This window comes from Nuphar pumila, chromosome 12 (genome assembly GCF_984573655.1).
Source record: "Nuphar pumila chromosome 12, dmNupPumi1.hap1.1, whole genome shotgun sequence".
Classification (NCBI taxonomy): domain Eukaryota; kingdom Viridiplantae; phylum Streptophyta; class Magnoliopsida; order Nymphaeales; family Nymphaeaceae; genus Nuphar; species Nuphar pumila.
Window position 1 is genome coordinate 89,483,877 of NC_143260.1, and position 25,991 is coordinate 89,509,867.

General features: G+C 37.5%; 1 protein-coding gene across 3 annotated transcripts in view; it reads left to right on the forward strand.

Annotated features, from left to right (window-relative positions):
• LOC149821163 (E3 SUMO-protein ligase SIZ1-like) overlaps nt 1-25,991 on the forward strand; it is a 201,156-nt gene that overhangs the window by 138,123 nt on the left and 37,042 nt on the right. For all 3 annotated transcript variants that reach the window (XM_089982042.1, XM_089982041.1, XM_089982043.1), the window contains exons 10-11: nt 5,217-5,290; nt 5,454-5,561. In XM_089982042.1, coding sequence (XP_089838168.1) covers nt 5,217-5,290; nt 5,454-5,561 — 182 coding nt within the window. The remainder of the gene's footprint in view (nt 1-5,216; nt 5,291-5,453; nt 5,562-25,991) is intronic.

Below are 25,991 nucleotides of genomic sequence, written 5' to 3' on the forward strand. Positions count from 1 at the left end.
CTGAGTCCGCTCCTAAGGGGACGGTCAGTGACTGAGAGAGAATTCTCCAAAGGCATTCGTAGACAACGGATGCATAATATGTGTGTGTATTCGACGTATAAGCTTTTAAAATGATCAAGACAACTGACAATGAGTTTCTGAGAGAGGTTTTGAGCCAATAACTCAGTTAAACAAAATATGTGTGATTTCATTGATGAATTTTTGTCTTAGCATAATTCATACTAAATCACAAAAAAGTCTTAACCTAAGACTATTAGAGTGTCTATTCACCATCTTCTACTTGTTTGGTCATGAAGGAATAGACACAACCTGCCATTTCTCTAGCTTGCTTTTCTTTTTTTGAATGAGGGTCTCTGTATTTTATCATTCTCCGATCATTGTTGTTGCCCTCACTATTTCTAACAGACTCATTTTCATGTGCATTAATAATTCTTATATATAATAAGTCAAATCACATTCGATCATTCCAGCGTAAAACACACTTACATACTTTCTAAGTAATTTAGTTAGATATTCATGATACTCATCAATCATGCTATACATGTATGATATATTCACTCCAACAATCATAACGCGATCATTTGCAATGAAATTATGTACGCGTGATATATCATTCACCTAATAAGTCAAAACTAATCATTTGTAGGTATGATGTGTCATTCACCTAATAAGTCAAAACTAATCATTTCTAGGTATGATGTGTCATTCACCTAATAAGTCAACACTAATCATTTGTAGGCGTGATGTATCATTCACTTATACACTTTCAAACTTTACTTTGCAAAACTGTATATTTAGAAAGTTGGATTCACAAAAAAAAATCATTTTCTTAAGAATTTTAGCACCCACGTGCAAACCTGCATCTTTCGAAAAAGAGCATAAATAGAATGCGCTGTAACCAGATATCTTATTTTGACATGATTTATCCTTCAAACCGTGGGTACTGTAATGAAGTGCCAACTGAGAGAGGCAAGAACTCCAAGAGCAAGCACGGAAGCACGCACATACACAAGAGGCCACTAGAGGGCACACAATAAACCACAAAAAAGTGGTCAAGCACACAAAGAAGAAAAAAATATATTTCATTCACTAAATGCTTCACAAGAAGCTTGAAAAATACATGGGGCCATGCCCCTTATTTATACACAGCAAGGGACCCAAGGAGGGGCTCCCATAGGGACGTTGGAGCCCCTCCAACGGTCATATTTATGACCGTTGGAGGGGGGTCCAACGTCTCTATGTGGGACCCCCTTTAACAATAAAAAAGAAATAAATAAAAAACAAAAAAGAAAAAGAATAAGAAAGGAAAAAGAAAAGGAAGCATATCTAGGATATGCGTGTACATGTGAAATGACATAAATACCCCTATCGGGTATTACATTATAAATATATATATTTATATATATAGATAGACATATAGACATATATATGACTAGGTTCACCTTCTTCTCTGATCGTCCAACGCGCTTTTCATCTCGATTTTGAATTTCAAAAAAAAAAGGTACAGGTCTCATCTTTTGAATCCAAGTGAGAAGTCGAATACGGATTCGATTCTATGCAATATTTTGGTTCGGAAATCCGTGGGAAAAATATGTAGAGTATGTATTTCTTAAAGATCACATGAAGGATGATCCATGGATCGTCCTCCATGGCTGTATTTTGTATATTTTACCTTTTTTATGAAATAAAAATTCTGTACTTATATAACAGAATTTTTATTCATGGTGGGAGGGGTTCTTTTAGGAACCCCTTTACTAGATATCAATTTTCAACGGTAGATTTTGATATGGGCTGTGTAAATGCATGCAAATATGAGTTTGTGTGTAATGGTGTGTTTGTGAAAGACACCGAATAAATATGCATTGTTGAATAAGTATTCATAAATAGGCTTTATTGTTTATGTTGATTTATTTTTTATCATGTCTGTAGATTGATCTGATTATTATCATATGTGAATGTGATCATATTAAATTTGCGTGTTTGGGCCATAAATCCATAGATGCATGCATGTACACATCTGATTGATGTACTCATATATGTTTTTCATCCAGATTGGCATGCATAGGTTTAAATTTGAAGCAATCGGGCCATTAGAGGACCCATAAGAATTTTTTTGGGACCTCACAGTCTGGCTGAGCCGGGGCCAGACCTGTCATTGTTTTGACAGGTCTGCCAGGCCCGTCTGGACCTGCTGAACCACAGGGACCCTTGCGATTGCCCTTTCATCAACACATATGAACCCATCTGCAACACAAAAACAAACAAAACAAACGATACTCTAGACTACCTAGTCTAGTTAGTGTTAGTTACATGAAATATTAAATTTAAAACTAAAACCTAAGTATATCTAACTTTGAGGAAAAGAAAAGGCTCAACTAGCAACAAAAAGCTAAATAATAGCAGACACTACAACACACATTCCGGTGCAGCCGTGGTCTGTCAGAATTCGATCGACTGATCTGGTCGAGTCTGATCTACTTGCGGCTGGCCGGGAGCTAGGTCTGATCGGTAAACTTGACTCTACAGATCAGGCTGGACTTAAAGATAAAAAAATATTTTGTAGATCAAATATGCTTTTCGGTTAACCGATCTGCTGGCCAATCTGTTAACCGAAAAACTGGTCTAGCCTGATTCGGCTGGCAGCAGGGTGGCTCAGATCAGATTAATTCAGCATGCCGATATGCCAAAAAATTATGCATATCAAATATGCGTTGCTGTTGCTGGTAGACTTGATCGAAAGCCTGATCGGGCTGTGCGCTAGACTGAATGGATCTGTGCTGGCCTGATCCGAATATGCAGACCAGATCTGATCTGGTCGATGACTGCGTGGATCGGCTAGACTGATTGCAGATCAGGCTCAACAGGCTCGGCAGATCAGCCTGATCTGCATACAGCAGATCAGGGCTGGCTCAAGTTGGCCCTGCAACTCAGACTTGAATGATAAACAAAATTCTGCAAATCAAATGTACTGCTCGGTTAGCAGATCTGCTAACATATTTGTTAACCGAGCAGACTGATATAGGCTGGCTCGGCTGGCAGCACTGGACTGGATGGATCTGATCAGATCTGGTTTGATCGGATCAATCCTAGCCCGACCTAACAAATGTGCAACACACAAAAAAAAATGCAGACTGGGATCAGACTAGCCTGCTGCAGTCGACTGGATAGCCCGCCCAGATCAGGTCTGAGCTTCAGCGTGGGCTGCTACGTTGATCAGATCTGAGCCAACCGAGTGGATCGGTCGGTCTGGTAGACAGATTCAGCCTTTTCTTTTTATTATTTTTATTTTCAAGTAGAACAATAAAAAAATTAGACTATATGCTGAAATACATTAAACAAAGAAACTAGCCTATATGCAGCGAATATAAGAATAAAATCTAAACTAGATGCATGCAGAAATTCAACAAAACTAATCTATGCGCAGAACACACCAAGAGAAGGGGAAGAAGAGATGTACCTGAGGTTGCCTCCGACGGAGTGGGGAGAGAAAGAGCGGTCTTCCACGTTGAATGCAAGTCACATCACCCTCCGACGAGAGAAGAAGAAGAAGAAGCCGACGATGAGAAGGGGAAAAGGAAGAAGAAGAAGGGAAAAAAAGAAAGGAGAAGAGGAAGGTGGAGAACCGGCTGAGAGAGAGAGAGAGAGAGAGAGAGAGAGAGAGAGAGAGAGAGAGAGAGAGAGAGAGAGAGAGAGAGAGAGAGAGCATGAATTTCTGGATGGAAAAGACACCCCACTCTCTCTAACCTGTATTATTTATAGATAAAAAGTTATAGGTTTAGAGTGTGTTTTAAGAAATTTTATAAAACACATCCAACTTTTCAATAAATTCAAAAGGCCTACGTTTTAAAAACTATTTTCTAAAAACACTATTAGTAAAAATTTAAATTTTGAAAAACACTCAAATGGGTTCACTTTATTCATTTTTTTTCTCTTTTTGAAAATAAAAAGTGCCCTGTAGGATCATGCCAAATATCGATTAAACAAGGGTTATTAATCTCGTTTCATATGTAATCATGCATAAAAAATATATATAATATGCATACAAATTATGCATGATCATCCTATATCACGAGGAGTTCTAGAAAGCTACAGTCAGGAAAGGGATGTTTCTACTTTCCCGGAAAATAAAATGCAGCTATAGATGGGAGGTATAAAGGACATGTATATACTAGAAGGGGTACAAGGACTAGTTTTGAAACTAGAACACAAAGAACAACTAATAATGATGTGGAACGGGAATAAAAAAATATGGAAATTCCTGCTTACACCTCGTGTGCTGGGTTCAGATTATTGCTATATGCATGTGCACACATGCATGTATGTGTGCATGCAAATGTATAACAATCACTTTAAAGAGGATGATATGTTTCACTTTTCTCACACATACTTGGCAAATGGTTTGTGAGATGATAATAAGTTAGTCAAATCTATGTGTTATGCTAATTAGCCATGGTTTTATATTTCTATGTATTGGATCGGTGAAAGATCTGAATAGTATGTTCATGTAGCATATTTGTTTTTCTAGTCTTTAATTCAAAATAGGCATTATCATGCTATCATGAACACATGCATTTACAACCTGTTCAAATCAGCCGATATTATGACATGGTGATGTTTGGGAGAATCCAAAGGGCCTCTAGTTTTCCATGTTATTGTGAAAAACCCATCAAGGATTCACTAACAATGGGTTGGAATATTTCACTGTTTGACCTTACATGATCTTTACATCAATCAATGTGATATTGGTTCGTAGCTTATATGCTGCAGCTCATAATATGAGCCCTACTTTTCTGGTTTTTGAAGTTGGCTCCTCTTTTATTTTAGGTTGTATTAACACGGTATTATTTCTCCTTTCACCATGTAAATTCTGAGCTTCCACTGGAAACATGCACTTGACTATTTCCATTTTTTTATGCTTACTAAACCCCTGGTGGGATCTGAGCGCTAGATGCCTTGATCAAAGGTAGTGTGATGCCACTGGTTCAAGATTCATATTCAACCGTTATGGAGCATTTTACTTGAACTTAAACTATTGCTTGCTCAAAATGTTATTATTCTGGTGGTCCATTTAATGGCTTGGATGTATTTAACTGCTGTGGAGTATTTTCCTGTGCTGATTTGATTTCGAATATGATGGCCAATCAAGAAACCTTAGAAGTTTTTTGTATTCTTATAATCTAATTGACCAGTGCTTTCCTTTTCTGTACCATCTATAGGAATGACAATTCGTACAACCACTAGGCCGGGCTCTCAATTATTAGGAATTAATGGTCGTGATGATGGTCCAGTTGTAAGTTTGCAAATTGTTGGCCTATTCCCATTTATATTTTGAAGATTTTTATTTATTCTTCCTTGTAAAACTCTTTTTATTGGTTTCAAATGGAGGGTATTTTTTTCATATTTGGCAATCATTTGGTCAACATTTCCTCTTTGAATTGTGTTGCTTTTTGTAGATAACTTCATGCAGACGAGAGGGAATAAACAGAATATCTTTATCTGCATGTGATGCTCGTGTATTCTGTTTTGGTGTCAGGCTGGTAAGGCGGCGTAGTGTTTCCCAGGTAACAATATAATGGATACCTTTCTTGCTGCTGTTGTGCTTTTGTGCTACTGCTCAATATCTTTTCTTTTTCTGCTAATAGTGGCTTTAATTTAATTGGCTTATTGGTCCCGAGAGAAATTATAATTTAGCTGTTTTGTTGAAAATTTTTATTGTTATATATAATGTAAGATGGAGAAGTTAATCCCCATTGCCCACGGGTTGTTGTATTTGTTATTAATGCCACCATGCTTTTTTGCTCTACTAATTCTTTAAAATACAGTATTGTGTACAATTTTAGCTCACCACCAAGGGCATTGAAATTGTATTGATTTGTAGACATAGTTAAACTAAGCACTATTTTCAAAAAGATTCTTTTGCAAAGTTACTACATTTCTTTTGATTTTTCGAACTGGTGAAATCATTGGCATGGGATTTTATTAGCTGTTTCAAGCAAAGGCAGTGTATAAACTTTTTAGATATGCTGATCGTTGCAACCATTTCACATCCATATACAGAATAATTGACATCTCATTCTGAATGCCTCATATTAGTTGATATGGTGCTCATGTTGAGTGTTTAAGCATGTGCTTGGTGGTGTGAACCAATATGAAGCACTGCTGTACCATAATGTAAAAATTTATACATAAGTGGACATGCACATGTATTTGTTGACACATACAATTTTTGAATTCTACCATTTAGGAGACAAACATTGGAAGCAAGAGGTTTTAAGTTGAGTAAGAGTAAGACAAAATATATGGAATGTCGGTTTAGTAAGCAACAAAGTAGTGATGGGAGTGTAGTGAAGCTTGGTGAGCAAGAAATACCGGTGGATGATTGTTTCAAATATTTGGGATCTATCATTCAAAAATATAGAGAAATTGATGGAGATGTAAATCATAGGATAAAGGTTGGGTGGATGAAATGGAAAAGTGCAACTGGAGTGTTGTACGATCGTAGAATGCCATTGCGGTTGAAGGAAAAGTTTTATAGGACGACTATTAGGCCCACTTTACTATACGGTACGGAATGTTGGGCTGCCTAGAGACATCATATTCAAAAAGTGTAGCTGAGATGCGTATGCTTAGATGGATGTGTGGAAATACAATAAAAGATAAGATTCGGAACGAGGAGATACGTAAGAAGGTAGGTGTTGCACACATTGAAAATAAGATGAGAGAGAATCGTTTACGGTGGTTTGGACATATTCGGCGAAGGCCTAATGATGCTCCAGTTAGAAAGATGGAGAAATGGAAAAATATATTAGTTAAAAGAGGTCGGGGTAGGCCTAGGAAGACTTGGATGGAGATGATAGGAAAGGATATGAATGCTTTGAACCTCACCGAGGACATGGCATTGGATAGAAATGATTGGAGGAGAAGGATTCATGTGGAAGACCCAAAATGATTTTCTTTGTTGGTCTATATCGCCAGCCCCAATTGTTTGGGATGAAGGCGTAGTTGTTGTTGTTGTTGTTTGTTGTACCATTTAAGGGCCTGACATTATCCCATTGTCAGCAATTTTGTCTGGGATCTGCATATGGAATTCCACCAAGTGGACCTTAAATATGTTTTGCACAGTGGATCTTGTTAATAATTATGTAATATTTTGTATTACCGTTTGCGTATTGCCCCTTTTATGTATAAGTTCATTTGTATATAGCATTTATATTAGGGGCACTTTTGACCTTGTCACCTTTTCTTTTTATTTGCCTTGTATGTATATAGAGGGGTGTTGACCCCCACAATATGAAATGATGCTTTTGTGGTTCCTCTCTACTTCTCTTCTCTATTATCAAATCTTGTCCAACCTTCCCAAAATTGACATGGTATCAGAGCCATATTGAATCAAGAAGAGAAATAGGGTTCGTTGCCGGAAGGGAGAGGACTGAAAAGATACTGTCATTCAGTATAGGGTCTGGATCTCAGGATCCAGACCCAATTCCTTTCATTTAAACACATGCTCATTAATGTTTCATTAATGGCATGTTGTAATTTTATCATATCATATAATAGGTATTTTTGTACCCTAGCTATTGTATCTGTGTGTATTTAATTAGAGAAGAGAATCTGAATACCCTAATTAGGGATTTTTGCTGCAGCCACGTTCTCTCTCCCCTTGCTGTGCTGTTGCTTGTGGATGAAGAAAGAAACCCATGATTTCTATCATGGTATCAGAGCAAAAGGTTCAATATTGAAGATCGGTTCCTCCTATGACTGATTTGTCTCCTTCCAAGGTACCTGTTTCCTCCTTGCCCCTATCGATTTCTCTTTGCATTCAAATCTGCAGTCCATCTGAAATCTCTTCTTCGTACTGTCCCCTTTCTTTTTGTTCTTTTGAAATACCTCATTAATCTGCTTATTGTCTCCTTTAAGTACCTCTTTTTTATTTCCCTCTTTTTTATTTAAGCCAATGTGTTTATCTTATTTTCAAAATCCAAAACTTAAATTTGGTCACGTTGTCATATTTCCTCCTTCTTTCACTGCCTGCTGTTCTTCTGTCATACCTGCTACTTCTTTCACATTGTTGCACGTGATCTTATCCATCCATAACTAAAATAATCACGCAAGATCAATTTTTGATCTATATGTGATTACAAGAGTTGAAAAGGATCACGCCAAACTCATTCGCATATTGACGTCAAATCAAATTGTGATCTGCACATCCATATCTGTCTTGATTAAAATAATTTCATCTTCGAACTCATTTTCATCTCTGTTTTGTACTTTTTGCCTCTTTTCTCATTATTCTAAAAGGAAAACACGTTATTTTCAAAATAACGTACCTATTATTGATTGAATTTTTTTCAGAACAGATCCTTTACTGCGCAGTTCCGTTTTTTTGCCTCGGGTTCATCAGTTAAAAAAAAAAGAAGGTGGCCGCAGACTTTAGACTTCTCTGATATTAAAATTTCTGTTCTGAATTATACTAGAATTCAATTGTGGTTGGGTCTTTGTCGTAAGGCTATTTCCTTATTTCTTATTCTCTCTTGTTTTTGGCTTCAAAAGAATATGGACTCATTCCCTCATTCTCAGTCTGGTCTTTCCTTAAACTTTCTCAGTCAACTCGTGTCTGAGAAACTGAACAATTCCAATTTCTTAACTTGGAAGCGACAAATCATACCATTCATAAGAAGTCAGGATCTTTCTGGACATCTAGATGGTTCTGTTCCTGTTCCTCCAGAATTCATACCACAAGAAGAAAAGAATGGTGAGGGAGATCTTTCTATTACCTATGTTAGAAATCCTGAGTATGTATCCTTGATGAAGCGAGATCATGCGTTGGTTGCCTATATCACTTCTACATTGTCACAGAAAGTGCTTGTGGCAATTCCAGATGACTGCTTAGCAATGCAATTATGGCATCAACTGGTTCAGACATATTCTCAAGTTTCTCGGGCCAGAGTATTATTTTTAAAGAAAGAGTTTCAAATGGTGAGGAAGGACTCCATGACTATTATGGAGTATTTAAACAAAATGAAGACTATTACATATCAATTGGCCATTGTGGGATGCCCTGTTAGTGACAAAGATATGGTGCAACAAACTTTCAGTGGGCTGGGATCAGACTATCATATGATGGTTACTTCCTTATTGTGTTTGCCAGATTTACCTACATTTGAAGATCTTCATGCCAAGCTTTTACAGTATGAGATGACGTTGAAAGGATTTTCTGAAGATATTCATGCTCATGTTGGAGCACACAATGTTCTTGCCACAGGAGTTGCCTATGGGCGAGGACGTGGTAGGTATGATTTTCGAGACAAAGGGGGTCAAGAAAGAAATGGACAAGGAAGTTGTGGAATACTACATATACCCAATATTCCTCCCAATGGGCAAAGGCAAAGGCAAAGGACAATGCCTACTTGCTTTCTCTGCAACAAAAAGGGGCACATAAAAGCAAATTGGTGGTTTAACCTGCAAAATAGAGGAAAGCAATTAGAGCCAAGAAAGGGAACATATACATTGAAGAATAGTGGAGAAGTCAAAGAGTTGCTATTATCTGCCTTGGCTGAATTAAATATCAAACAGAATAATCAAGGTACTTGGTATGTTGATTCGGGTGTAGCCACTCATGTCACTGGTGATGCTGGCAAGCTCCTAAATCTTGTTCCTTATGTTGGTAGAAATAGTATAATCACTGGAGATGGGTCTCACCACCATATTTTGCACATTGGAAATTCTCTAATTCCCATGTCCAACTTTTCTCTTGCTCTTTCAAATGTCATTCATGCTCATAATATCAAGAAAAATATTGTCTCTGTCTCTAAACTTGTAGATGACATTAATGCTTCAGTTGAGTTTACTCCTTTTTCTGTTTGTGTTAAGGACCTTCGAACGAGGGAAACGTTCGCTGAAGAAAAATGTCAAGGAAATATGTACGTGTTCCAAGAGAATCCTTCCTCTCGTGTTCAACCTGTTGATTCCATCTTGAAGCTCATATCATCATCTTCAGTTTCTCTGGAGAGTGTCTTTAATCTTTCTGAATGTATTGAGCCGTATCTTTGGCATGGTCGTCTGGGTCATTGTAGTAGTCGCTTTATTGATAAGCTTGTTTCAAGTAGTCTTATTCCCAAGTCAAGTCTAGACTTAAGTGTCGATAATAAAAAATGTTCTAGTTGTCTTCAGTGTAAGAGTCATGTTCTTCCTTTTCATTCCATTAATAAAAGAGCTTCAAGACCATTTGAAATTATATGTTCTGATGTTTGGGGTCCGACTCCAGTTCCTTCCATGTCTGGTACTAGATATTATCTCATATTTGTTGACAACTATTCTTTGTGAAAAGTAAATCTGAAACCTTCAAGTTATATCAGAATTTTCATTTTTTTGTTCAAAACCAATTCTCTAAGAATATTATTTGTTTCCAATGTGATGGAGGGGGTGAATTCTCTTCAAATGACTATTAATTTCTTCCAGACAAATGGAATAAGTAGACATGTGTCTTGCCCTCATACATCTCAACAGAATGAGATTGCTAAACGGAAGCATTGCCATATTGTTGAGAGTGCAATGAGCATGATGCATGATAGTAACCTTCCAGTTACCTTCTGGGCGGAGGCAGTTACCTTCTGGGCGAAGGCTTTTCACACAGCGGTCTATGTCATAAATCGATTGCCTATGAACATCTTAGAAAACAAATCACCCTATTTCTCTTTGCATGGTGTGCATCCAAATTATCACGATTTGCGTGTATTCGGGTGTGTATGTTATGTTCATGTTGACAGTTCAATGCGGCACAAGTTTCAGGATAAGGCCTTAAAGTGCAGATTTGTGGGGTATGTTGATGATTACAAAGGATACAGATGCTATGATCCCGTGAGCAAGCGCATCAAAATATCCAGAATTGTTGTGTTTGACAAATCAAATTTTGGTCATAATGCTAACACTCCTCCTGAAATTGAAGTTTATCACCCTTGATTGAACTCAGATCTCTTTTCTAGCATTGATAATGTATGTTCTTCTGAATGTAATCAAAGAGACGAGGGAAACGTATCTACTGCTGCGCAAAGGACTCAAGAAAGTGTAATGTCTGAATCACTATTGGCTCCTGAAAGGTATAAAGGCATTGTTTACTCTCAACGTGAGAAGGAGATACCTCCCAGCCTTAATCAGGAGCATAATTCTCCTTCTGTTTCCACTCAATCAACTGCTCACAGAAGGTCTACCTGACCTCGACATCCTATTGATAGGTAGGTTAGTTATGAGAACTTCATGATGAATTTTTAACTTTTCTTAACCTCTTTGGGCAAGGAAGATCAACCCACAATATTTTATCAAGCAATAAATTCTAAGAGATGGATTAAAGCTATGAACGACGAAATGGAGGCTCTTCATGAGTGTGGCACTTGGGATATTATTCCTAGACCATACAATCGAAATGTGGTTGAGTCAAAGTGGGTGTATAAGATAAAGTATAAGCCATATGGTACTATCGAGCGATATAAGGCAAGGCTGGTTGCCAAAGAATTCACACAGGAGCAAGGACAAGACTATGATGAGACCTTTAGTCCAGTCGTGAAAACAGGAACTATCCGCATCGTACTATCATTGGCTGTTGAGCACTAGTGGACTTTCAGCTAACTGGACGTGAAAAATGTGTTTCTACATGGAACTCTGAAGGAAGAAGTATACATGGAGCAACCCACTGGGTATGCAGAAGGGAACTCTAAAGAATACGTGTGCAGGTTAAAGAGAGCTATATATCGTCTGAATCAGGCATCTCGATCTTGGTTTGACAGTTTCTCTCTTGAAGTAGAAAAATATGGGTTTTGTCGGTCTCTTCTTGACCATTTTCTTTTCATATTCAAATACAAAGATATAGTTACCCTGTTATTGATATATGTTGATGACATTATCATTATATGTAACTCTAATGAACATATTGAACATGTTAAAGAACTTTTGAACCATAGATTCAAGATGAAGGATCTTGGTAAACTGCGATACTTTCTTGGAGTAGAAGTTGACAGGACTCCTGAAGGCATGACGCTTACTGAACATAAGTATACCATTGATGTTCTTAGCAAGGCAGGTATGACAGATTGCAAGCCCCTAAGTACACCCAGTGTACTTTATCAGAAACTCAGTTGCCAAGATGGAGATTTGTATGAGGATCCTATAGGATATCGCAGGATAGTAGGAATGCTTCAATATCTTACCTTCACTCAGCCTGACATTGTCTATTATGTCAATCAGGTATCTCCATTCATGCATGAACCACATATTGAGCATATGGAAGTCGTTAAACACATTCTTCGATATTTGAAGGGTATTATTGGAGATGGTCTTTTGTACAGAAAGAGTATGCCTGGTCATCACATGCATGAACTCTTTACTTACACAGATGCAGATTGGGCAGGGGATCCAGATGAACGTAGGTCTGTCTCAGGATACCGTGTTTTCATTGGGCTAAATCTTGTCTCCTGGACCAGTAGAAAACAAAAATCCATAGCCAGGTCGAGCATAGAAGCTGAATATAGATCAATGGCAGCTGCTATAGCTAAAGTAACATGGATCAGACACCTGTTGACAGAAGTAGGAGAATCGATTTCTAAAAGCATTCTCTTGTATGACAATCAAAGTGCTATCAACATGTCATTCAATTCTATCTACCATAGTCGTGCCAAACATATTGAAATTGATCAACATTTTGTAAGACAAAAGGTCGAAGAGAAGGAAATTGAACCAGAATACGTGCGGACTGTTGATCAAGTTGCTGACTTGTTTACAAAAGGACTTATCAAGGACAAATTTTGGATGTTAAAAGGCAAGTTGTTCATGGTCCAAAACCATGTACAACTTGAGGGAGGGTGAAAAGATATTGTCATTCAGTATAGGGTCTGGATCTCAGGATCCAGACCCAATTCCTTTCATTTAAACACATGCTCATTAATGTTTCATTAATGGCATGTTGTAATTTTATCATATCATATAATGGGTATTTTCGTACCCTAGCTATTGTATCTGTGTGTATTTAATCAGAGAAGAGAAACTGATTAGGGATTTTTGCTGCAGCCACATTCTCTCTCCCCTTGTTGTGCTGTTGCTTGTGGATGAAGAAAGGAACCCATGATTTCTATCAAGGACTTCATTCTAGGTTTCAAGGTCTGCATCGTTTGGTATTCCAAAAGGTTGTTGACATCATTGTCGGCTGTACGAGCATTTGAGTTTCAGGCATTTGAAGACAACGTCAGGTAGATCGTGATTTTAGATGATTTGTGGATAAAAAATCACCTTCATCAGAGGCATAGTCGATTTAATATGGATTTTCTTCTGATTTTTCAAAAGGGCATGAACAATAACAGGATTCGAGTTTGTTGCTCAGTCTGAGTGAATCAGTAAGTTTTTGAGACCCCTGTTTGTTGCTTTCAGGTCGTTTTTGACCTAGAATCATAGTTGTGGTGGCTTTATCTCTCGTTTTGAGAGAGATTTATCATAGTTTTGGGAGGTTGTAGCTGGTGGTAGGCTGGGTTCTGAAGTTTGAGTTTCGGCCTCTGTTTTGGTCAGATTCACTATGTTACAGTGTTGGGTCATAGTTATTTGGTGTAAAGTCGGTGTGCAAGTGGTTTTGTGATGAATCTTGGTGTTTCTTTTGGGAGGTCTTGTGGTTTCTTGGGGACTGTCTTACTGACGTGAACACTCTTTATGTGTTTCCGGTTCATCGACTCCAGAGTTGCTTTGGGTTTTGCTGAAACTCTTGTGTTTGTGTCTGTGATGACTGAAGTGATATTTTAGTGGATCTGATTCATATATGCTGCTTTGATTGAACCTCGTGTTATTTTGCTTGTTGAATCTGATTCACATTGGTTATATTGAGGTCATAGTTGTGAGGCAGCAAAAGTGTGAATTCATAAATCTCGTTGGAGTTGTTTCTTGCTTGTGTGCAGTATATTTGGAGTTGTAAGTGTTGCACATTGTTGGCTTCTTTGGTTGGAAGTGCTTTGTTGTTTTTGTGTAGAGGAACTCTAAATTTTGTAGTTTGGGGGTTGGTGAGATATGGAGAAAGATGATATAACGGGTCAAACTATGCTTATTGGCCAGACTTTATGACTGCGGTAATAGTAGGGAAATGACTTGGAGGGTACTTGGATGCCTCGAAGGTGAAACTCAAGCCCACTAATGTTGAGTTTGACAAAGCAATAGAGAAATGGGTTATAAATAATGCAAGGATAAGGCGTGGATTCTGGGTTCAGTAGAGCAAAGAATAATTATGCATCTTTCCAAGTTTCAGGAGGCCAAAGAAGCTTGAGTATACCTCAAACAAGTCTACAAGCAAGAGAATTAAAAAAAACATTGTCAGCTCACTCAAGAATTGAGGAGTATGTGCAAAGGAAATAAGTCGATTGAAGAATTTTATTCGGATATGCAAAAGATTTGGGATGCCCTTGTACTTATGGAGGGCCAAATCAAATGTGAAAAATGTGCGAAGTGTGAGACGTGTACCTCATGTCAAACTTGTCTGAGACTTCTTGACCAACATAGAGAAACTGATAGGGTTATTGAGTTCCTTGTGGCGCTCAAACCAGAGTTTGATGGAACAAGGAGTGCCATCTTGCATCGTTCTCATTTACCCTCTATCACGAAGGTTATAGTAGAGTTGATTGTAGAAGAGACCAAGATGAGGTCTCTTGGAACTTATTTATCTTGTGACAATGTTATTGAAAGTTTCTCGACAATTGGGTTGCATATTTGGCAGCAAAGGTGGTGGAAGAGCTGGGGGAAGAGGTGATTTGAGTTTTGGAGGGAGAGGTTATCTGAGCTCTATTCAATGTCACTACTATAAGAATTTTGGTCATATGAAAAATTATTGCCCAATTCTCAAGAAAAAGAAAGGTGGAATCCATGCAGCATCTTCTGACGATTAGGGCATAAAGCCTAAGGATGATCACTCTGACATTGACACTCAGTCTATTCGTCTTTCAGCTGCAAGATCTTCAGAATCGTTAGGTGGTGGTTAGTTTCAGTTGTTAGAAAATGTATGCAGCAACAAATACAACAACAAATTCATCAATTACAACTTCTTTCCAAATCAGTCGTAGCTCCTTCCTCTACTACTCATGCCTCTTCTTTTGGTACTGCTTTCTCAAGTATCTCAGATTGTTTCTCTGGTTGGTTAATAGACTTTGGGGCTTCATGTCATATGACATTCCATGAGCCTATTCTGACCAACTGTCAACCTTACAGTGATGTTTTTCGCACTGCTGATGGTTCTTCTATGTCTGTCTCAAAAGTAGGTTTCATTACTTTTGATTCTTATCCTGATAGTAAGAATAACCTTTCTCAAGTATACCATGTTCTATCTCTTGCTATGAATCTTGTTTATGTTGGTCAAATTACCATGCTTAATTATAATGTTACCTTCTCGCCTTTTGACTGTGTGATACAAAATTAGTTGTTAGGGAAAAAGATTGAGATTTGCCATAGAAAACGAGACTTATACTATCTGAACTAGATTGATACGAGTGAGCAGAAGAAACCTGAAACAGATTGGGAGTGTTTGTCATAGATGAGTCTCTTTTGTGGCACTAGAAACTGGGTCATATTTCCAGCTCTAGGTTGCAAAAGTTGGTGTCTTCAGGAAGTTTTTGTAAGCCTAAATTAGTTGTGTCAAATCATGGTAAAGATTGTGAGTTGTAGGTTGGCAATGAGTGATGCCTTGCCATTCGGGTCCAGTGATAGAGAATAAAAAAGTCCTTTTGATCCAGTGCATTCTGATGTATGGGGTCCTTCGCCAGTCTTGTTAAAAGGAGGGTCATCATATTTTGTTACCTTCATAGATGATTGTATAAGATTTACCTGATTATATTTTATGAAAAACTTTTTGAAATCTTTAAGAACTTTTGTGTTATAATTGAGAATCAGTTGCTAAGATTAAGACTCTTTAAACTGACTCTGATGGTGAATATGTCAGTTGTGCATTTGAAAAGTTACTGCGGGAGAAATATGTAGTTCATCAAAGATCTTGTCCATACACTCCTGGGCAAAATAGAGTAGTTGAAAGAAAGAATAGGTATATCCTGAAAACAACAATTCTTCATCTTTTTTGGGGGTGAGGTGCCCAAAGTATTTTGGGCAGATCCAGTTCAACTAAGTATCTATCAGATAAATCGTATGCTCTCAAGTGTGCTTAAGGGTATATCTCCCTTTCAAAAACTGTATAGACAAACTCCAAATTATGATGTGATGAAAGTATTTGGATGTATATATTTTGTTCTGTTACCTGATAAATATAGAGATAAGTTGTTTCCTAAAACTGTTAAGTGTTGCTTTCTTGGGTTTGCAAATGGTCAAAAGGGCTACAAGTTTTATAATCCTGTTGGAAAGAGGGTGTAAGTATCTAGATATGTTGTTTTTCATGAGAATATGGTATATTTCAGCCAACATGGAGAAAAGACAAGAAATGAGACTGACTTGTCATTCTTGGTTTCTTTTAGTGAAAAGGGAGGTGTGAATGAAAGGGTGGAGATTAAAGGAAAGCAAGTTCAACCTAGAGAGAGTCGGTTTGGGCAGACCTACTCAAGGAGACATGAAAATGTGGTTTAAATCCCTTTCCTAGATCAAGTGGATGAACAATCAGAGAGAAGAGAAGATGCCAATTCTGATCGTATTCCTTTGTCAGCTGAATCCGACCACCAAAATTTAGAGTCTTCATCTTTTTTTCCTAATCCTCATCGTAGAAGCTCTAGAACTTCAATTCTTCCTTTTCTTTTTGTATCCTATGAGTCTTTCTCCACTCAACATCCTGCATTTTTAGCATTAATCAATTCTTATATTGAGCGAGAGTCTTATGTAGAGGCAGCAGGAAAAGAAGAGTGGCAAGGAGATATGACTGAAGAAATGAGTGCACTTGAGAGTATCCAGGCATAAAAATTGGTAAAACCTCCACCAAAGAAGAATATTGTTGGGAGCAAGTGGGTTTATAAGATAAAGACCAGGGCAGATGGGGTAGTTGAGAGATATAAGGTAAGATTAGTAGCTAAGGGCTATAGTCAGCAGTTTGAAATTGATTTTGCTGAAGCCTTTGCTCTTGTAACTCATATGACAACTATTCGTACATTGCTTGCAGTGGCTGTAGTACATCAGTGAGATTTATGACAATTAAATATCAAGAATGCCTTCTTGAATGAAGGCCTGAGAGAGGAAGTGTATATGGAACTACCATAGGGATATTCAGATCCAGAAGGTAGGGTTTGTAGACTTCGCAAAGCATTGTATGGACTCAAACATGCACCACGAGCCTGGTTTGAGAAATTTAGTTCAGTAGTTAAATCACTTGGCTTTGAGCAGAGTTATCATGACCCTGCCTTGTTTGTGTCTTCCTCTAAACTCGAAAAATACATATTACTTCTTTATGTAGATGATATGATACTCACGGGGAATGACATTGAAAAGAGTAAAAGAGATAAAAAAGAAGTTGACCATGTTTAAGATGAAAGACTTGGGGTGTTTGAAATATTTTCTTGGGCTGGAGATAGTATACTCACCTAAGGGATTGTACTTGTCTCAACATAAATATGCTACGGATTTGGTGGTGAAGGCAAGACTAGCGGATGACTCAAAAAGACTTAATTCTCCCATGAAAGCAAATTTAAAGATGATAGCCACGGATGGTGCTGAGTTAGAAGATCCTGTAGTATACAAACAATTAGTTGGAAGTTTCGTATACTTGACCATGTCCAGGCCGGATATTACCTATGCAGTTCATGTCGTCAGTCAATTTATGAGTGCTCACAGGACAGTTCACATAGCTGTTGTACTCATGATTATCAGATATATGAGAGACACTATGCACTATGGTATGTTCTTTTCATCATCATCTGCCATAGTTCTTAGAGCTTTTTGCAATGCTGATTTTGGAGGCTCTACTCAGGATCGTCTTTCTACTACTGGTTTCTGTATTTTTCTTAAAAGTCCCCCAATCTAATGAAAAAACAAGAAACAACAAAGGGTTGCCTCATCTACAGTGGAAGCAGAATATAGAGCTACAACTCAAGTTACAACCGAGATTATTTGGATATGATAGCTATTAGGTGAGTTGCGAGTCTCCATTGTTGACAAGACTTCCTTATATTGTGACAATATGAGTGCTATTCTTATTGCAAAGAATCTACACTTTCATGAGCGAACCAAGCATATCAAAATAGATTGTTACTATATAAGGAAAGCCTATGAAGATAGAGTTATTGCTCTAGAATATGTGTGCTCAAAGAATAAGATCGCAGATGTTCTTACTTAGAGTCTTGCTCCACATTTTCGTTCATTTCTTTCCAAACTCGAAATGATTCCGTTGCATCATCCCAAGTTTGAAGGGGAGTGTTTAGAATTATGTAATATTTTGTATTACCATTTGCATACTGCCCCTTTTATGTATAGGTTCATTTGTATATAGCATTTATATTAGGGGCATTTTTGACCTTGTTACATTTTCTTTTTATTTGCCTTGTATGTATATAGAGGGGTTGACCCCCACAGTATGAAATGATGCTTTTGTGGTTTCTCTCTACTTCTCTTCTCTCTTATCAAATCTTGTCCAACCTTCCCAAAATCGGCAAATCTGTCAACTATATTGTTCTCCAAATGGCTGAGTTTGTGTGTTTGACTTTTGGGTCTGTTTAAGAGGTGGCATTTGGGAGGAATTTATAGAAATAACTTGGTGGATATTCAGGTAAATGTATATGGAAGGAATTGAGTCCTCTTATTTGGCAGCATGTGGTCATTAGTACTCAAAAAGTAATAAGCATCCTTCTTGGAGAAGGTTTTATCAATTATCTCCTCTCTATGAAGGAATAAATAACAAACGGAAAGAACTTATGTGGATTCCCTTCCTAGTTTTTCACATTTCTATCAATTCCTTTGGCTGAAGCAACCTGATGTAGTAATTGGAAACACCAATATTTCCTTCAGTTCCTCTCCATTTCCTACTTCTGAAACAGACCCTTCATTAGTTGCAGTGGAAAGTGGATGAAGATTTTGTCTGTGATGCGGTGCACACATACCTGCTTAGAAAAACACAATCGCACACATAGATACAAGCTGAAACTGCCCTCTTATTGGCGGGGCAATCTAATAAAAGAGATGAAAATTAATTTTTTGCTTAATGGTATCACATAAGTCAAACTTGACTACCAAGTAATTTTGTAGATTCCTCAAGAAATTATTCAGCCAAGATGCATAATTAGGTTTGAGAGTGTCTATATCCATTGTAAAGTTGATTAATAAAGTTATTTCTGTCTTTCCTAAAGTGATGAAACTACTGAGGAACTCTCTCTCTCTCTCTCTCAGGCTACATACCTAAAAGGATATTAATACCACTAATCCGATAAAAGGATTTCTGCTGCAGCAGCAATTTCTGCTGCTACAAAGGTCAAAGCTAAATGACATTCCAAGTATAGCCACAAATATGGTTTCCCGGCAATTTCTTAGCGAGGTTTTTTTCGGTAGTTTTTTTTCTAGCAAGTGGTATTTCTCAGAAAAATCTCATATGCTTTAAAAAATTAAAAAATGTAAAGATAAGTTAAAAAGGATAAAAAATGGTATGTTTTGAACAGTATTTGTTTTTACGAAAACATAAAGAAACAAATAGAAAAAGTTTTTAAAAATGAAATAAACCAAAAGGGAAAAATTATATGTTTAGTAGACAGTAAGATTGTTTCTAAAATATCATGGTATTATTGTGATAATATCACAATATTTAGCTTATAACTGATATTTTGAAAATATCATGATATATATCATTTAATAATGGGTCACAAGTTTTTCTCATAAATATTGCAATATTTTCAAAGTATTGGAGATATTTGTGGCTATGGCTCGAACCAGAGAAGCTTTTTATGTCATTTTAAATTTTTTATAAAGCAAACCTATTTGCACCAAACTACCCATTCGTCAATATATATATATATATATATATATATATATATATATATATATGCATGTGCACGTGTGTGTGTGTGCAATTGCAATTCATGATTGGTCAATTTAGCTTTCACTCTGCTATTAAGTCTGACCATTTCTTCTTTACTAAGTCTACCTACAGCCTCCTTCCGCAGTTAAAACCATGGTTGCCAGTTGAGGAAGCGGGAAGCGATACGGGAAGCGAGGCACTTTCAAACTTTTAGGAAGCGGGGAAGTGTGGGACCACTTAGGACCGATTCGGGAAGTGTCTCGGAAGCGACCTAGGAAGCGTCTCGGAAGCGACCTGGGAAGCGTCTCGAAAGCGAGGGGGAAGCGAAAAAAATAAAAATACAAAATAAAAAATATAAAAAATTGGAAAAAATAGGGGAAGCGAGGGGGAAGCGTGGGGGAAGCGCGCTTCCCATTAAAGGGAAGCGCGTCCCCCATTAAAGGGAAACGCGTCCCCCATTAAAGGGAAACACGCTTCCCAAAAAAGGGGGACGCTTCCCCCCACGCTTCGGAAGCGCGACGTTTCGCGCTTCCGAAGCGCGCTTCCCCTTTTAGCTAGGCGCTTTCGGTAACCCTGGTTAAAACAGTTCATTCTTTAATTACTTCTACAATGATAGCCCCACCTCTCCACTTGCCAATTATGAACCCTGCTTTAGTTATTTCTTTAATAAAAGCCCCATCTCTTCATTCACCAATCATAAGCCCATCCCCATCCTCTCTCTGCATAAAATACCCTAACACCTCCATTTCACTTTCTCAGGGCCTGATCTCCCTCATTTGTGCCTTTTCTTTCTTTTTCATTTTTTGCTCTTTTTATGTAAGGTACCTTAGGTTCATCCCTTCCAACACCTGTGTGTGTGCCTGCCTTTGCATGGGATTGCTAGGGCATTAACGAGGAGTGAAAGGGCCAGTTGTGAGTCAAACATGGTTGATAGAGTAGTTGGAACTTTTTTACAAACGCTAGATACAACTATCAATCTAAATCACTGTCACTGATATGGACATTATTTTGAAAATATCACGAGAAATACCGTTATTTTAAGGTAGCCGATATTAAAGGTAATATCTCACAATATTTTCAAAATATCGTCAGAAGACAAAATATCGCAATATTTTTGGGAAAAAAACTCTTTTCTTTAATTATATTTTTGGGAAAAAAACTCTTTTCTTTAATTATAAGGTTGCATTTCCTATTTTTTTGTCTTTTATATTTTAAAACCTTTAAAACATGTTTCTTTATATTTTTGAAAGAAAAATAATGCAAAACTTATTATTTTCTTAGTTTTTTTGTTGTTATTTATATTTTTTTTTAATTTTTTAAACTCCTGAGATTTATCAACTTTTGAAAATCTCTTCGAGAAATACCCTCGCTGATAAATTACCTTTAACGATATAGGTGACTATGATCTAAATATTAAAAGTCCAACCAAATCTGCGTTTTGATCTTATTTGTAGATCCATGTCTGAAATGCGGTGTTGGATGAGATCAAGGGTTTGGCCAAACTCATTTAATTTTATTGGGTAAATTTTATTATGCCTAATTAGTTAAGTTGGTCATATCCAATTTATGCTGAATCTGATTAGCATGTAAACTTGTAATATCACGTATTTTCGTACTTAGTCATTTCATGAGATTTTCGAAAATTTGGCTAAGTCTGAGAGAAAAATTGTTTGAGGCTCGACTTTTAGACCGATGTCTTTGAGTCTTGGCTTGACCCAGGTCTCATCAACAAGGTCGAGGCAAGCCGATTGAAGCGTGAGAAAAAGTTTTAATTTCGACCTTTAAATTCAAGCAAAATTTGAGTTATTTTCAGGAAAAATTCAGAATTTGATATTTGTGTAATATGTCGTTGGATGCGTCTCGAAATTTTGAGCGCAACGATATTTTACTTTCTTGATTTCGAGTTCCGGTTGGTCCGAAAATCGCGTTTTTTCAAAAATTAAGCAGTTCGTCGAAATGGATCTGGAGTTGGATCGGATTGAATCCAAAGCCTACGATCCGAACTAATATGGATTTAGGTCTTATTTAAGTCCTACTTAAATCTGGATTTGATCCAGATCTTGATTCATTTTCGTTTTGGGTATGGGCTTGGATCTTAGACCCAGATCCAAATCCAAGACCCATGATTTTTCAGCTTTAAATGGTATATAAAGCTTTAATTTGGGGTTTAATAAGGTTAAGGAGCCTTGTGGGTTAATTTGGTTATTTTTGGAAGTTTTTAAATAATTTTTAATTAATATTAATTAATTAATTAATTAACTAATTAATTAATTATTAATTCCGAATTTTATTTTTGGGCTTAGTAGGACTCCTTAAAAGAGTCCTTATTCCTACTCAAGAGAGAGTTTTAAAAAAGAATTGGAAGTTTTTTTTTATAAAAGTCAAATTTAAAGAAATTTCAAAAAAAAAAAGATGGAAGAAGAGTTTCATAAAATAGAAACTCTCTTCTCCAGCCCTTTTAGAAAGGGCTGGAGAAGGGGGGAACGTCACCCCCTCTCTCACTCATTACTTAAAGAAAAAAAAAGAAAGAGAGGAAAGAAAGAAAAGAAGAAAGAGAGGAAAGAAAGAAAAGAGAAAGAGAGGAAGGAAGAGAGGAAAAAAGAGGAAGGAGGAAGAAGAAGGAGGAAGAAGAAGAAGGAGAAGCCTTTTTCTCCAGCCCATCCACTCCTTTTACCATTGTTTTCTTCGTTTTTCGCACATGGTACAGGTCTCCTCTCTTGAGACAAGTGAGAAATCAATTACCAATTTGATTTTCATGCAATACCTTGGTGAAAATCCATGGTAAAAGGGTAGATCCACATGGCTACTTTAAAATATATGAAAGAGGACCCATGGATCCTCTTCCATAGCTGCGTTTTTATTTTATCTTATTCGCCATTGTGAAAATAAATTTCTGCGCATGTTCCTTTTTGACAAAACAAGATTTATTCCATGTAAAAGTGCCTATTGAGTGTGTGTTCTATGTTAGACTGGATTCCCCTTGATTTTCCATTGCATGTGCCATTGTGTGTGTGGTGTTTTATAAGAGAAAATAATTTTGTTCATGCCTGCCTATTACTTGAAAAGAAAACAAATCCATATATGTATGCGTTCTTGGCTAAGCACACACACACACACACACACACACACACACTATATATATATATATAGGCTAACCACGCATGCCATGCTTAAAATTCTGGATATGGTTATTCTTTTGGTGAATAAGCATATACCTCCAAGCTGTATATGCAGATCTCCCTACCGATCTCTGTGGGGATATTCATAGCTTGACCAATTTAAGCATACTCAATAGAAAATAAATATGCTCATGCTTTACCTTCTTTTGCAGCCTCCTATTGGGAGGGTATTTTAGTTTCTTTTTATTGGTCGTTACTGGGCTTGAGGGCAGCCCAGCCGAGGCATGCTCGGCTGGCCTGTCAAGATCTGCAGACCTGCACAGGCTAGGCCTGTGCAGGGTGGTGGCTGGCCAGCAGACCAGTCGAGCCCTGCTCAGTTGGCTAGCTGAGCCAGCTTATATATATATATATATATATATATATATATATATATATATATATATATAGAGAGAGAGAGAGAGAGAGAGAGAGAGAGAGAGAGAGAGATGGCTGGCAGTCAGCAGGATGCTGCTCGGCTGCCAGCCAACCCTGGCAGATCACATACAGACCCAGGCTGGGCCTGTGTATGATCTGTCAGGCCCAGCCGACTGGGCTGGCAGGGTCCAGTCAGGGCCAGTCCAGCCTCCTGGCTGGACTGGTACCGGCCTGGCAGTCTCTTGCCAGGCCAGCTGGGGTCTGACCAGATGGACATGTAGGCATTAGTAGGGATGGATTTGAGAATATTCATGGAGGCTATGGTATAGGAGAAAGAAATGAAAGTGGAGAAAGGATTTTAGATTTTTGTTTGTCCTATGATATGATCTTAGCAAACACTTGGTTTAGGAAGAGGGAGTCTCACCTAGTAACATTTAAAAGTGGGGTTAATACGAGTCAGATAGATTTTTTCCTACTTAGAAAGAGAGATAGGGGTTGTTGCATCGATTGTAAGGTTATACCAGGAGAAAGTGTAGCTACACAACATAGAGTCTTAATTTTAGATCTTAGAATTAGACAATGCCGCAAAAGGGATAGACATAGGATAGATCCTAGAATTAAGTGGTGGGCACTGAAAGGAGCTAAACAAGGAATGTTTGTAGAGCAGGTAGTTAAGGAAGTTGATTGGTGTCTCGAGGAGGATTCAGAATCAATGTGGAATAAGATAGCGGGTGGTATGAGAAAAGTAGCTAAGGAGGTATTGGGTGAGTCTAAAGGCGGTGCACCACTAGGTAAGGATACATCATGGTGGAACGAGGATGTCAAATTAGCTATTAAGGTTAAAAGAGAGTGTTATACAAAATCTAAGTAAGAGTCGTGATAATGAGAATTTGGAGAAGTATATGATAGCAAAGAAGGAAGCTAAAAAAGTTGTTCGAAACGCGAGGGCTAAGGTATATAAGGAGGTTTATGACAAGTTGGATACCAAAGAAGGCGAGAAGGATATTTATAGGCTTGCAAAGATGAGAGATAGGAAATCGAAGGATTTGGGTATGGTTACATGTATCAAAGATGAAACGCAAAGGGTTTTAGTCAAAGATGAGGAGATTAAGGAGAGATGGAAAGATTATTTTGATAAGCTATTTAATGATAGTCATGCTCAAGATCTTGGAGACTTCTCCATTCCTTTTCATGAGATAAATCGTGACTTCATGCGCAATATTCAAAAGAAAGAAATTGCAGAGGCTTTGAAGAAAATGAAATCAAGAAGGGCAGTTGGCCCAGATGGTATACCTATCGAGGCTTGGAAATGCTTGGGAGACAAAGGTTTAGAATGGTTGACAAATATTTTTAACAAGATTTGACTGACAAATAAGATGCCTAATGAGTGGAGGAAGAGTACTTTGGTGCCTCTATATAAGAATAAGGGTGATATACAAGATTGCACAAACTATCGTGGTATAAAACTCATGAGTCATACTATGAAACTTTGGGAGAGGGTGATTGAGTCTAGGTTGAGGAAGGTTGTCATGATATCGGAGAATCAATTTGGTTTTATGCCTGGAAGATCAACTGTGGAAGCTATATATCTTCTTAGACAACTTATTAAGAGAAATAGAGAGAGGAACAAAGATTTGTATATGGTTTTTATTAATTTGGAGAAGGCTTACGATAAAGTACCTAGGGACGTTCTCTGGTGGACAATGATGAAGAAAGGTGTTTCTCTCAAGTACATTAGTATAATTAAAGATATGTATGAAGGAGTAGTAACCAATGTCCACACTTGTTGAGGGGTGACAACCAATTTTCCTATAACGGTTGGGTTACATCAAAGATCTGCTTTAAGCCCTTTCCTATTTGCTATAGTGATGGATGAACTGACAAGATCAATTCAAAAAAATGTGCCTTGGTGTATGTTGTTTGCTAATGATATTGTTTTGATTGATGAGTCTAGAGCTGAGGTTAATGCTAAGTTAGAATTATGGAGACATACATTGGAAGCAAGAGGTTTTAAGTTGAGTAAGAGTAAAATAGAATACATAGAATGTCGATTTAGTAAGCAATGAAGTAGTGATGGGAGTGTAGTGAAGCTTGGTGAGCAAGAAATACCGGTGGATGATTCTTTCAAATATTTGGGATCTATCATTCAAAAGTATGGAGAAATTGATGGAGATGTAAATCATAGGATAAAGGTTGGGTGGATGAAATGGAAGAGTGCAACTGGAGTGTTGTGCGATCGTAGAATGTCATTGCGGTTGAAGGGAAAGTTTTATAAGACGACTATTAGGCCCGCTTTACTATATGGTACAAAATGTTGGGTTGCCAAGAGACATCATATTAAAAAAGTGAGTGTAGCTGAGATGCATATGCTGAGATGGATGTGTGGAAATACAATAAAAGATAAGATTCAGAACGAGGAGATACGTAAGAAGGTAGGCGTTGCACCCATTGAAAATAAGATGAGAGAGAATCGTTTACGGTGGTTTGGACATATTCGACGAAGGCCTAATGAT